The 12,587-nt window shown below is 36.5% G+C and overlaps 1 protein-coding gene across 3 annotated transcripts in view; it reads left to right on the top strand.

Moving 5' to 3' along the window:
* Positions 1-12,587, top strand: part of ryr2a (ryanodine receptor 2a (cardiac)) — a 723,597-nt gene that overhangs the window by 627,783 nt on the left and 83,227 nt on the right. For all 3 annotated transcript variants that reach the window (XM_034193918.1, XM_034193917.1, XM_034193919.1), the window contains 3 exons: positions 3,873-4,088; positions 4,166-4,435; positions 9,464-9,670. In XM_034193918.1, the coding sequence (XP_034049809.1) occupies positions 3,873-4,088; positions 4,166-4,435; positions 9,464-9,670 (693 nt within the window). The remainder of the gene's footprint in view (positions 1-3,872; positions 4,089-4,165; positions 4,436-9,463; positions 9,671-12,587) is intronic.

Here is a 12,587-nt window from a genome sequence, read left to right as displayed (position 1 = left end):
ACAAACTACAACAGCCAAAATGAGACGTCCTCCGTTCTTTATGAATTACATTGATCTTGATTTGCAGTGTAAGAGCTCAGCTCAGGGCTGTGGCGTTAAATTTGTCTCATTAATATCTGAAAGGAAATGCTTTTGACAAAAACTACAGATTTTGTTTATTTCTATTTATGTCCAGAGATCAAGGATTCAGTGACCACGAATCCTTAGGGGAGGTGATGATCTCATGATTAAAGCGTTGGGCTTGAGACCAGAGGATCCTCAGTTCAAATCCCAACATGACCGGAAAATCACTAAGGGCCCTTGGGCAAGGTCCTTAATCCCCTAGTTGCTCCCGGTGTGTAGTGAGCTCCTTGTATGGCAGCACCCTCACATCGGGGTGAATTTGAGGCATTATTGTAAAGTGCTTTGAGCGTCTGATGCACATGGTAAAGGGCTATATAAATGCAGTCCATTTACCATTTGCTTTTGACAAAGACTTTAGATTTTAGAAGTTGGGACGTTGTGTAAAATGTAAATAAATACAGAATACAATGATTTGCAAATCCTCTTCAACCTATATTCAATTGAATACACACAAAGACAAGATATTTAATGTTCAAACTGATAAACTAACACTAATTGTTGAAGCTTTGTAGGTGGAATTCTTTCCCATTCTTGCTTGATGTACGACTTCAGTTGTTCAACAGTCCGGGGTCTCTGTTGTCGTATTTTGCGCTTCATAATCCGCCAGACATTTTCAATGGGCGACAGGTCTGGACTGCAGGCAGGCCAGTCTAGTACCCGTACTCTTTTATTATGAAGCCACGCTGTTGTAACACGTGCAGAATGTGTCTTGACATTGTCTTGCTGAAATAAGCAGGGATGTCCCTGAAAACGTCGTTGCTTGGATGGCAGCATGTGTTGCTTCAAAACCTGGATGTATCTATCAGCATTGATGGTGCCATCACAGATGTGTAAGTTGCCCATGTCATGGGCACTAACACACCCCCATACCATCACAGATGCTGGCTTTTGAACTTTGCAGTGGCAACAATCTGGATGGTCTTTTTCCTCTTTTGTCTGGAGGACACGACATCCATGATTTCCAAAAACAATTTGAAATGTGGATTTGACAGACCACAGCACACTTTTCCACTGCGACTGTTCATTTCAAATGAGCTCAGACCCAGAGAAGGCGGCGGCGTTTCTGGATGTTGTTGATGTATGGCTGTCGCTTTGCATGTTAGAGTTTTAACTTGCACTTGTGTAGCGACAAACTGTGTTAACTGACAATGGTTTTCTGAAGTGTTCCTGAGCCCACGTGGTAAGATCCTTTACACAATGATGTTGAGTTTTAATGCAGTGCCACCTGAGGAATCGAAGGTCACGGGCATTCAGTGTTGGTTTTCGACCTTGTCGCTTACGTGTACAAAGTTCTTCATATTCTCTGAATCTTCTGATTATTTTATAGACTGTAGATGATGCAATCCCTAAATTCCTTGCAATTGAACGTTGAGAAACATTGTTCTTAAACTGTTGAACTATTTTTTCGCACACTTGTTCACAAAGTGGTGATCCTCACCCCATCATTGCTTGTGAACGGCTGAGCCTTTTGGGGATACTCCTTTTATACCCAATCATGACACTCACCTGTTTCCAATTAACCTGTTCACCTGTGGAATGTTACAAACAGGTGTTCTTTGAGCATTTATCAACTTTCCCAGACTTTTGTTGCCCCTGTCCCAGGCATCCCAGGTTGCAGGCATCCACTTCAAAATGAGCAAATATTTGTACAAAAACTAAGAAAATGCAGCATTTTATAGGTTTGAAATGTTATGTTTGCTCTGGATTTAAAATGGATGTTTTTATGCTAGAACGCCCAATGTAGCAAATATGATACAAATAAAAACTCATATATGCAAAAAGGTTTTTGTTTTGTTTTGTTTTTGGTGGGTTTGTTAAAAGGTCCAATAAAGACTCTTGTTTCAAAAAATTTGAATTTTCTGACAATTATTTCACAGGGTGGGCTTTATAGGGTTAAATATCTTGTCTTTGTGGTGTATTCAATTGAATATAGATTGAAGAGGATTTGCAAATCATTGTATTCTGTTTTATTTACATTTCACACAATGTCCCAACTTCACTGGAATTGGGGTTGTAATGTGCCAGAATCGTGAAAGAACTTTGTGAGGAGCTGATGGCAGAACTTCCATGGGACATTATTCTCCAGCGGACAATCGCGCGTGATCCGCGCATGAGGACTTTTAGTGGATCTGGTCATTGTTCTCTGGCTGGTGATCACACGCGAGCTGTGCATGAGGACTTCTTTGGTTGAGTGGAAATCAGTGTACAAGTGGGTGAGTGCCCTTTCCATTTGTTCCCCTTTTAAATTTTGTGCTCCTGAGTGGAGCTGGTAGGCTTTATTTTTATTTTACTTTGAGAGAGTCTGTTGGATTTTGGATTTCAATCTGTCTGCAGTCTGTTCTCTGTAATAGAGCAGCACTCTGTTTTAACCCATTATAGCTCCCACCGTGAATGTACACATGCAAGTGGACCTCTCGACTGTCTGCTCACACAGATGTATTTCTTATATTTTTCACAGTTATATCGATGACAACACATAAGCATGCCCAAAGCTAAGCCTCTAGTGGAGACTGTTTTTAACAGGCTGCATTCATGATGAACATGCACACACACACTGTCTTCCGTGGAGAGTGGCTGCTTTTACAGTGACTGCATCAAAATGAACAGTAATCACTTAAAAATGAGTCATAACAACACGACATCACACTTATGTAAACTTTGCAATTAATCTGCAGCTCCATTTTTAGTGTTAGCAGCTACATTCCATTCAAGTATGTGCTGGGATGTGTTCCTCAAAGCTACGTAAATGCTGTTGGAAACAAGTGCTCATGAGTACTTTGTTTTCAGCAGCCTCCATAGCTGTTTGCTGTGAAAGGCATATACTTTGAGTCCAGTCATGGAAGTGCACAAAGTAATCGGTGTATCATCGGAGCATCACTAACAGCCTACATCTAAATTTGTAATGATTTTGGTGCAACATGTCCTATAAACATATTTAGTATTCAGTTGTATTATAAATAATCTAACACACAGTTGATTTTAAACTTCACGGGGGGGTCCAAATTCAATGACATATTTAAAAAAATGTTTTAAAAAGTAACGCAATAGTTACTTTCCGTTTTAACTAATGACTTTGTAACTAGTAACTATAACTAATTACTTTTTTAAAGTAAGGTGTCCACCACTGCTTCATATTCCTGTCAAAGTTAGCATATGGCCTCAACAAGATTCCATGAAATTTCTACGATGAGCACTCTGACAGCGTCTGAGCTATGGCAAAATTTATGTATCATGTTCTCTCAAAAATCACCACTAGCAACATATCTTAGGTTTTTGCGAGGATTTACTCATTGGCTACTTTAATTTTCAACATGGTGTCAAAAGGAACTGATATCTTGATGTTATAATGTGTTTCACTTTCCCTTTGCAAGAGTGCACTAATTAGCCAAAATGTTTTTGCATGTTTCTCACTAATTAGGAGGACGTGCAGAAACATGAGATGTTACTCATGAATCCCAGTTATCCACAAAGATTAACAAAATTCTAAGCGATGTCGGCATATTCTTCTTTGATTTGACATGAAATGACCTGTTTTTAAAAGCCATACAAGCTTTTTGTCTGTGACTGTTGCTCCTCTGTAGATATCCACTGCTGGACACAAGATTTTTGACCATTTTGAGCAAATGGAGAAACAATTAGTTCCATAGAATATTATTTCATGGTTCAGTTTGTGAGACTTTTTTCTGGAACTTTGCTGAGAAAATGGTTTGTGTGGCTTCATACTGAAGAAAGTATTTGTGATTGAACAGGATATTGGTTTTAACGTAGCGGTTCTCCTGACCAACCTGTCAGAGCACATGCCTCATGACACCCGCCTGCAGACCTTCTTGGAGCTGGCGGACAGCGTTCTCAACTATTTCCAACCCTACCTTGGTAGGATCGAGATCATGGGCAGTGCCAAACGCATCGAGAGGGTGTACTTTGAGATCAGTGAGTCCAGTCGAACGCAGTGGGAGAAACCTCAGGTAAAGAACGAGGTGTGACTCCACACAGCTCCTGTTTCACTGTCCTTTCAAAATCTCAAACCTGTGTCTTTATCCAGGTCAAAGAATCCAAGCGTCAGTTCATCTTTGATGTTGTGAATGAGGGAGGAGAGAAGGAGAAGATGGAGCTGTTTGTGAATTTCTGTGAGGACACCATCTTTGAAATGCAGCTGGCAGCTCAGATGTCAGACGCTGGCGAACGCTCGGTGATGAAAGAAGAAAGTGAGCGGGACAAACCGGACGACAACCCTGAGATGGGCTTCTTCTCCATCACGACTGTCTGGATGGCCATGCTGGCTCTCAGATATAATGTCATGCTGCTGGTGAAGGTTAATGCAAACAAAACTAAGCAAAACATCAGATGACATCAGCTGACATCATAAACACATTAGACGACATCATAAATATATCAGCTAAAATCATAAACACATCAGCTGACATCATAAACATATCAGGTGACATCATAATCACATCAGATGACATAAATATATCAGTTAAAATCATAAACACATCAGATGACATCATAAATACATCAGATGACATAAATACATCAGCTAAAATCATACACACATCAGATGACATAAATACATTAGATGACATAAATATATCAGCTAAAATCATAAACACATCAGCTAAAATCATAAACACATCAGATGACATCATAAACACATCAGCTAAAATCATAAACACATCAGCTGACATCATAATCACATCAGATGACATAAATAATCAGCTAAAATCATAAACACATCAGCTAAAATCATAAGCACATCAGCTAAAATCATAAACACATCAGCTCACATCATAAACAAATCAGCTAAAATCATAAACACATCAGATGACATAAATACATCAGATGATATAAATACATCAGCTAAAATCATAAACACATCAGCTCACATCATAAACACATCAGCTAAAATCAGAAACACATCAGTTGACATCATAATCACATCAGATGACAGAAATATATCAGCTAAAATCATAAACACATGAGCTCACATCATAAACACATCAGCTAAAATCATAAACACATCAGCTGACATCATCAACATATCAGGTGACATCATAATCACATCAGATGACATAAATATATCAGTTAAAATCATAAACACATCAGATGACATCATAAATCCATCAGATGACATAAATCCATCAGATGACATAAATATATCAGCTAAAATCATACACACATCAGATGACATAAATACATCAGATGACATAAACACATCAGCTAAAATCATAAACACATCAGCTCACATCATAAACACATCAGATGACATCATAAATACATCAGCTAAAATCATAAACACATCAGCTGGCACCATAATCACATCACATGACAAATATATCAGCTAAAATCATAAACACATCAGATGACATCATAAATACATCAGATGACATAAATACATCAACTAAAATCATAAACACATCAGCTCACATCATAATCACATCAGATGACATAAATATATCAGTTAAAATCGTAAACACATCAGCTGGCATCATCATATCAGATGACAAATATATCAGCTAAAATCATAAACACATCAGATCACATCATAAACACATCAGATGACAAATACATCAGCTAAAATCATAAACACATCAGCTCACATCATAAACACATCAGATGACATTAATACATCAGCTAAAATCATAAACACATGAGCTCAGATCATAAACACATCAGCTAAAATCATAAACACATCAGCTGACATCATCAACATATCAGGTGACATCATAATCACATCAGATGACATAAATATATCAGTTAAAATCATAAATCCATCAGATGACATAAATACATCAGATGACAAATATATCAGCTAAAATCATACACACATCAGATGACATAAATACATCAGATGACATAAACACATCAGCTAAAATCATAAACACATCAGCTCACATCATAAACACATCAGATGACATCATAAATACATCAGCTAAAATCATAAACACATCAGCTGGCATCATAATCACATCACATGACATACATATATCAGCTAAAATCATAAACACATCAGATGACATCATAAATACATCATATGACAAATACATCAACTAAAATCATAAACACATCAGCTAAAATCATAAGCACATCAGCTAAAATCATAAACACATCAGCTCACATAAACACATCGGATGACATAAATACATCAGCTAAAATCATAAACACATCAGATGACATCATGAATACATCAGATGACATAAATACATCAGCTAAAATCATAAACACATCAGCTCACATCATAAACACATCAGATGACAAATACATCAGCTAAAATCATACACACATCAGCTGACATCACAAACACATCAGATGACATAAATACATCAGCTAAAATCATAAACACATCAGCTCACATCATAAGCACATCAGCTAAAATCATAATCAGCTGACATCATAATCATATCAGATGACAAATATATCAGCTAAAATCATAAACACATCAGATGACATAAATACATCAGCTAAAATCATAAACACATGAGCTCACATCATAAACACATCAGCTAAAATCATAAACACATCAGCTGGCATCATAATCATATCAGATGACAAATATATCAGCTAAAATCATAAACACATCAGCTGGCATCATAATCATATCAGATGACATAAACACATCAGCTAAAATCATAAACACATCAGCTGGCATCATAATCATATCAGATGACATACATATATCAGCTAAAATCATAAATACATCAGCTAAAATCATAAACACATCAGCTGGCATCATAATCACATCACATGACAAATATATCAGCAAAAATCATAAACACATCAGATGACATCATAAATACATCAGATGACATAAATAATCAGCTAAAATCATAAACACATCAACTAAAATCATAAGCACATCAGCTAAAATCATAAACACATCAGCTCATATCATAAACACATCAGCTAAAATCATAAACACATCAGATGACATCATAAATACATCAGATGACAAATACATCAGCTAAAATCATAAACACATCAGCTTGTATCATAAACACATCAGCTAAAATCATAAGCACATCAGCTCACATCATAAACACACCAGATGATATAAATACATCAGCTAAAATCATAAACACATCAGTTGACATCATAATCACATCAGATGACAGAAATATATCAGCTAAAATCATAAACACATGAGCTCACATCATAAACACATCAGCTAAAATCATAAACACATCAGCTGACATCAACATATCAGGTGACATCATAATCACATCAGATGACATAAATATATCAGTTAAAATCATAAACACATCAGATGACATCATAAATCCATCAGATGACATAAATACATCAGATGACATAAATATATCAGCTAAAATCATACACACATCAGATTACATAAACACATCAGCTAAAATCATAAACACATCAGCTCACATCATAAACATCAGATGACATCATAAATACATCAGCTAAAATCATAAACACATCAGCTGGCATCATAATCACATCACATGACATAAATATATCAGCTAAAATCATAAACACATCAGATGACATCATAAACACATCAGCTAAAATCATAAGCACAAATGACATCATAAATACATCAGATGACATAAATACATCAGCTAAAATCATAAACACATCAGCTCACATCATAAACACATCAGATGACATAAATACATCAGCTAAAATCATACACACATCAGCTGACATCACAAACACATCAGATGACATAAATACATCAGCTAAAATCATAAACACATCAGCTCACATCATAAACACATCAGCTCACATCATAAGCACATCAGCTAAAATCATAATCAATCAGCTGACATCATAATCATATCAGATGACAAATATATCAGCTAAAATCATAAACACATCAGATGACATAAATACGTCAGCTAAAATCATAAACACATCAGCTGGCATCATAATGATATCAGATGACAAATATATCAGCTAAAATCATAAACACATCAGATGACATAAATACATCAGCTAAAATCATGAACACATCAGCTGGCATCATAATCATATCAGATGACATAAACACATCAGCTAAAATCATGAACACATCAGCTGGCATCATAATCATATCAGATGACAAATATCAGCTAAAATCATAAACACATCAGCTCACATCATAAACACGTCAGCTAAAATCATAAACACAGCGCACATCATAATCACATCAGCTGACATCATAATCACATCAGCTAAAATCATAAACACATCAGCTAAAATCATAAACACATCAGCTAAAATCATAATCACATCAGATGACATAAATATATCAGCTAAAATTATAAACACATCAGCTCACATCATAAAGACATCAGCTAAAATCATAATCACATCAGCTGACATCATAATCATATCAGATGACATAAATATATCAGCTAAAATCATAAACACATCAGATGACATAAATACATCAGCTAAAATCAAACACATCAGCTGGCATCATAATCATATCAGATGTCATAAATATATCAGCTAAAATCATAAACACATCAGCTCACATCATAAACACATCAGCTAAAATCATAATCACATCAGATGACATCATAATCAAATCAGATGACATAAATATATCAGTTAAAATCATAAACACATCAGCTGGCATCATCATATCAGATGACAAATATATCAGCTAAAATCATAAACACATCAGATGACATAAATACATCAGCTAAAATCATAAACACATCAGATGACATAAATACATCAGCTAAAATCATAAACACATCAGCTGACATCATAATCATAGATGACATAAATACATCAGCTAAAATCATAAACACATCAGATGACATAAATACATCAGCTAAAATCATAAACACATCAGCTGACATCATAATCATATCAGATGACATAAATACATCAGCTAAAATCATAAACACATCAGATGACAAATACATCCGCTAAAATCATAAACACATCAGCTCACATCATAAACACATCAGCTAAAATCATAATCACATCAGATGACATCATAATCGCATCTGATGACATAAATATATCAGTTAAAATCATAAACACATCAGCTGACATCATAAATATGTCAGCTAAAATCATAATCACATCTGACATTGTAAACACATCAGATGACCTCATAAATGCATCAGCTGACATAAACACACCAGCTCACATTGTAAGCTCACCAGATGACTCAAACACATCCGCTGACATCATAAAGACATGAATTAACCTTCAAATCATCATGTGATGATAACAAAGCAGCCGTACACTTGTTTATGTGACAAATCAACTTGACCTTTAGAATAAACAACAGCACATTGATGCCGGCCCTTCTGCAGCGCTGTGATGGCATCATAACGTCTGCTGCTGCAATATAGATTCACAACAGTTTTGGTAATTTCAGGTGCTGTCCTTGAAGAGCCTGAAGAAGCAGATGAAGAAGGTGAAGAACATGACAGTAAAGGACATCGTGACCACCCTGTTGTCCTGTTACTGGTCACTCTTACTCGGGCTCCTCCATGTGATCTTCAGCGTGGCCCGGGGGTTTTGTCGGATCTTCTCCAGCACATTTATGGGAGGGAATCTGGTGGAGGGGGCCAAGACGATAAAGGTTAGTTTATGTAATAATGACAGGTTTGTTCTGTCACATAACTGACACTATGAGCGACTAATTTCACGTGACTACAGTATGCAGACATATAATTTCCATAAAACATTTATATATATATATATATATATATATATATATATATATATATATATATATATATACACGAGGTCTGTTAGAAAAGTATCCAACCTTTTTATTTTTTTCAAAAACTATATGGATTTGAATCGTGTGCTTGCATCAGACAAGCTTGAACCTTCGTGCGCATGCGTGAATGCCACACTACTATTATTGTGAACATCCCCTTTTCTACTTTTTTTTACTAATAGCCCAATTTCATAGCCTTAAGAGTGTGCATATCATGAATGCTTGGTCTTGTTTGGATTTGTGAGGATCTACTGAATCTACTGGTACCTTGTTCCCCATGTAACAATAAGAAATATACTCAAAACCTGGATTAATCTTTTTAGTCACATAGCACTACTATTATTCTGAACACTACTGTAAGTGCATATTTTTCTACAGGTACTATGGGGGAGCTTGGCATTTTTATGAGGGTGTTATGGGCTCAAGTGTCATGACGGCCGTCTGATCGTAACGATTCCATAGTTTGGACTATCTATGACTGAATGTTCTGGAGTTATGGGGTAAAAAGAGCAAAAATGGTGACAAAGATCAGTTTCAGTTTGTACAGGGGTCAAAAGTTAAAGTTCCTTCAATTTTGGTAAAAAGTGATTATATTAAATTATTGGTTGAGCTAATAGGATTAATAAATAGAATAGTTTGCACCATCTGTCATACTTACTTATCATGTTATGGGGTAACATATGTCATAGAATCCAATGGACATTGTCCTTGTTTGACCTTTACTTTGGACACCAAGCATTCAACACAGTCAAAACTATTCCATTGTTTCAGTCTTGTCAGAGTTTAAAAGTAGGAAATTGCTAGACATCCATCTTTTCACTGATGCAAGGCAATCTTCTAAGGATTTTAAATTGATGAGATTACCAGCAGTTATCAGCATATTAATGAAATGTAATCCTAAAACACCGCAATATCAATCAATCAATCAGTCAATCAATTTTATTTATATAGCGCCAAATCACAACAAACAGTTGCCCCAAGGCGCTTTATATTGTAAGGCAAGGCCATACAATAATTACGTAAAAACCCCAACGGTCAAAACAACCCCCTGTGAGCAAGCACTTGGCGACAGTGGGAAGGAAAAACTCCCTTTTAACAGGAAGAAACCTCCAGCAGAACCAGGCTCAGGGAGGGGCAGTCTTCTGCTGGGACTGGTTGGGGCTGAGGGAGAGAACCAGGAAAAAGACATGCTGTGGAGGGGAGCAGAGATCAATCACTAATGATTAAATGCAGAGTGGTGCATACAGAGCAAAAAGAGAAAGAAACACTCAGTGCATCATGGGAACCCCTCAGCAGTCTAAGTCTATAGCAGCATAACTAAGGGATGGTTCAGGGTCACCTGATCCAGCCCTAACTATAAGCTTTAGCAAAAATGAAAGTTTTAAGCCTAATCTTAAAAGTAGAGAGGGTGTCTGTCTCCCTGATCCGAATTGGGAGCTGGTTCCACAGGAGAGGAGCCTGAAAGCTGAAGGCTCTGCCTCCCATTCTACTCTTACAAACCCTAGGAACTACAAGTAAGCCTGCAGTCTGAGAGCGAAGCGCTCTATTGGGGTGATATGGTACTATGAGGTCCCTAAGATAAGATGGGACCTGATTATTCAAAACCTTATAAGTAAGAAGAAGAATTTTAAATTCTATTCTAGAATTAAGAGGAAGCCAATGAAGAGAGGCCAATATGAGTGAGATATGCTCTCTCCTTCTAGTCCCTGTCAGTACTCTAGCTGCAGCATTTTGAATTAACTGAAGGCTTTTCAGGGAACTTTTAGGACAACCTGATAATAATGAATTACAATAGTCCAGCCTAGAGGAAATAAATGCATGAATTAGTTTTTCAGCATCACTCTGAGACAAGACCTTTCTAATTTTAGAGATATTGCATAAATGCAAAAAAGCAGTCCTACATATTTGTTTAATATGCGCTTTGAATGACATAGCCTGATCAAAAATGACTCCAAGATTTCTCACAGTATTACTAGAGGTCAGGGTAATGCCATCCAGAGTAAGGATCTGGTTAGACACCATGTTTCTAAGATTTGTGGGGCCAAGTACAATAACTTCAGTTTTATCTGAGTTTAAAAGCAGGAAATAGGGGGTCATCCATGTCTTTATGTCTGTAAGAAAATCCTGCAGTTTAGCTATTTGGTGTGTGTCCTCTGGCTTCATGGATAGATAAAGCTGGGTATCATCTGCGTAACAATGAAAATTTAACCAATGCCGTCTAATAATACTGCCTAAGGGAAGCATGTATAAAGTGAATAAAATTGGTCCTAGCACAGAACCTTGTGGAACTCCATAATTAACCTTAGTCTGTGAAGAAGATTCCCCATTTACATGAACAAATTGTAATCTATTAGATAAATATGATTCAAACCACCGCAGCGCAGTGCCTTTAATACCTATGACATGCTCTAATCTCTGTAATACAATTTTATGGTCAACAGTATCAAAAGCAGCACTGAGGTCTAACAGAACAAGCACAGAGATGAGTCCACTGTCTGAGGCCATAAGAAGATCATTTGTAACCTTCACTAATACTGTTTCTGTACTATGATGAATTCTAAAACCTGACTGAAACTCTTCAAATAGACCATTCCTCTGCAGATGATCAGTTAGCTGTTTTACAACTACCCTTTCAAGAATTTTTGAGAGAAAAGGAAGGTTGGAGATTGGCCTATAATTAGCTAAGATAGCTGGGTCAAGTGATGACTTTTTAAGTAATGGTTTAATTACTGCCACCTTAAAAGCCTGTGGTACATAGCCAACTAATAAAGAT

The sequence above is a fragment of the Thalassophryne amazonica genome, chromosome 18, assembly GCF_902500255.1.
Source record: "Thalassophryne amazonica chromosome 18, fThaAma1.1, whole genome shotgun sequence".
Taxonomy (NCBI): Eukaryota; Metazoa; Chordata; class Actinopteri; order Batrachoidiformes; family Batrachoididae; genus Thalassophryne; species Thalassophryne amazonica.
Note: the sequence above shows the minus strand (reverse complement) of the source record. Positions and strands in the feature narration are given on the sequence as shown.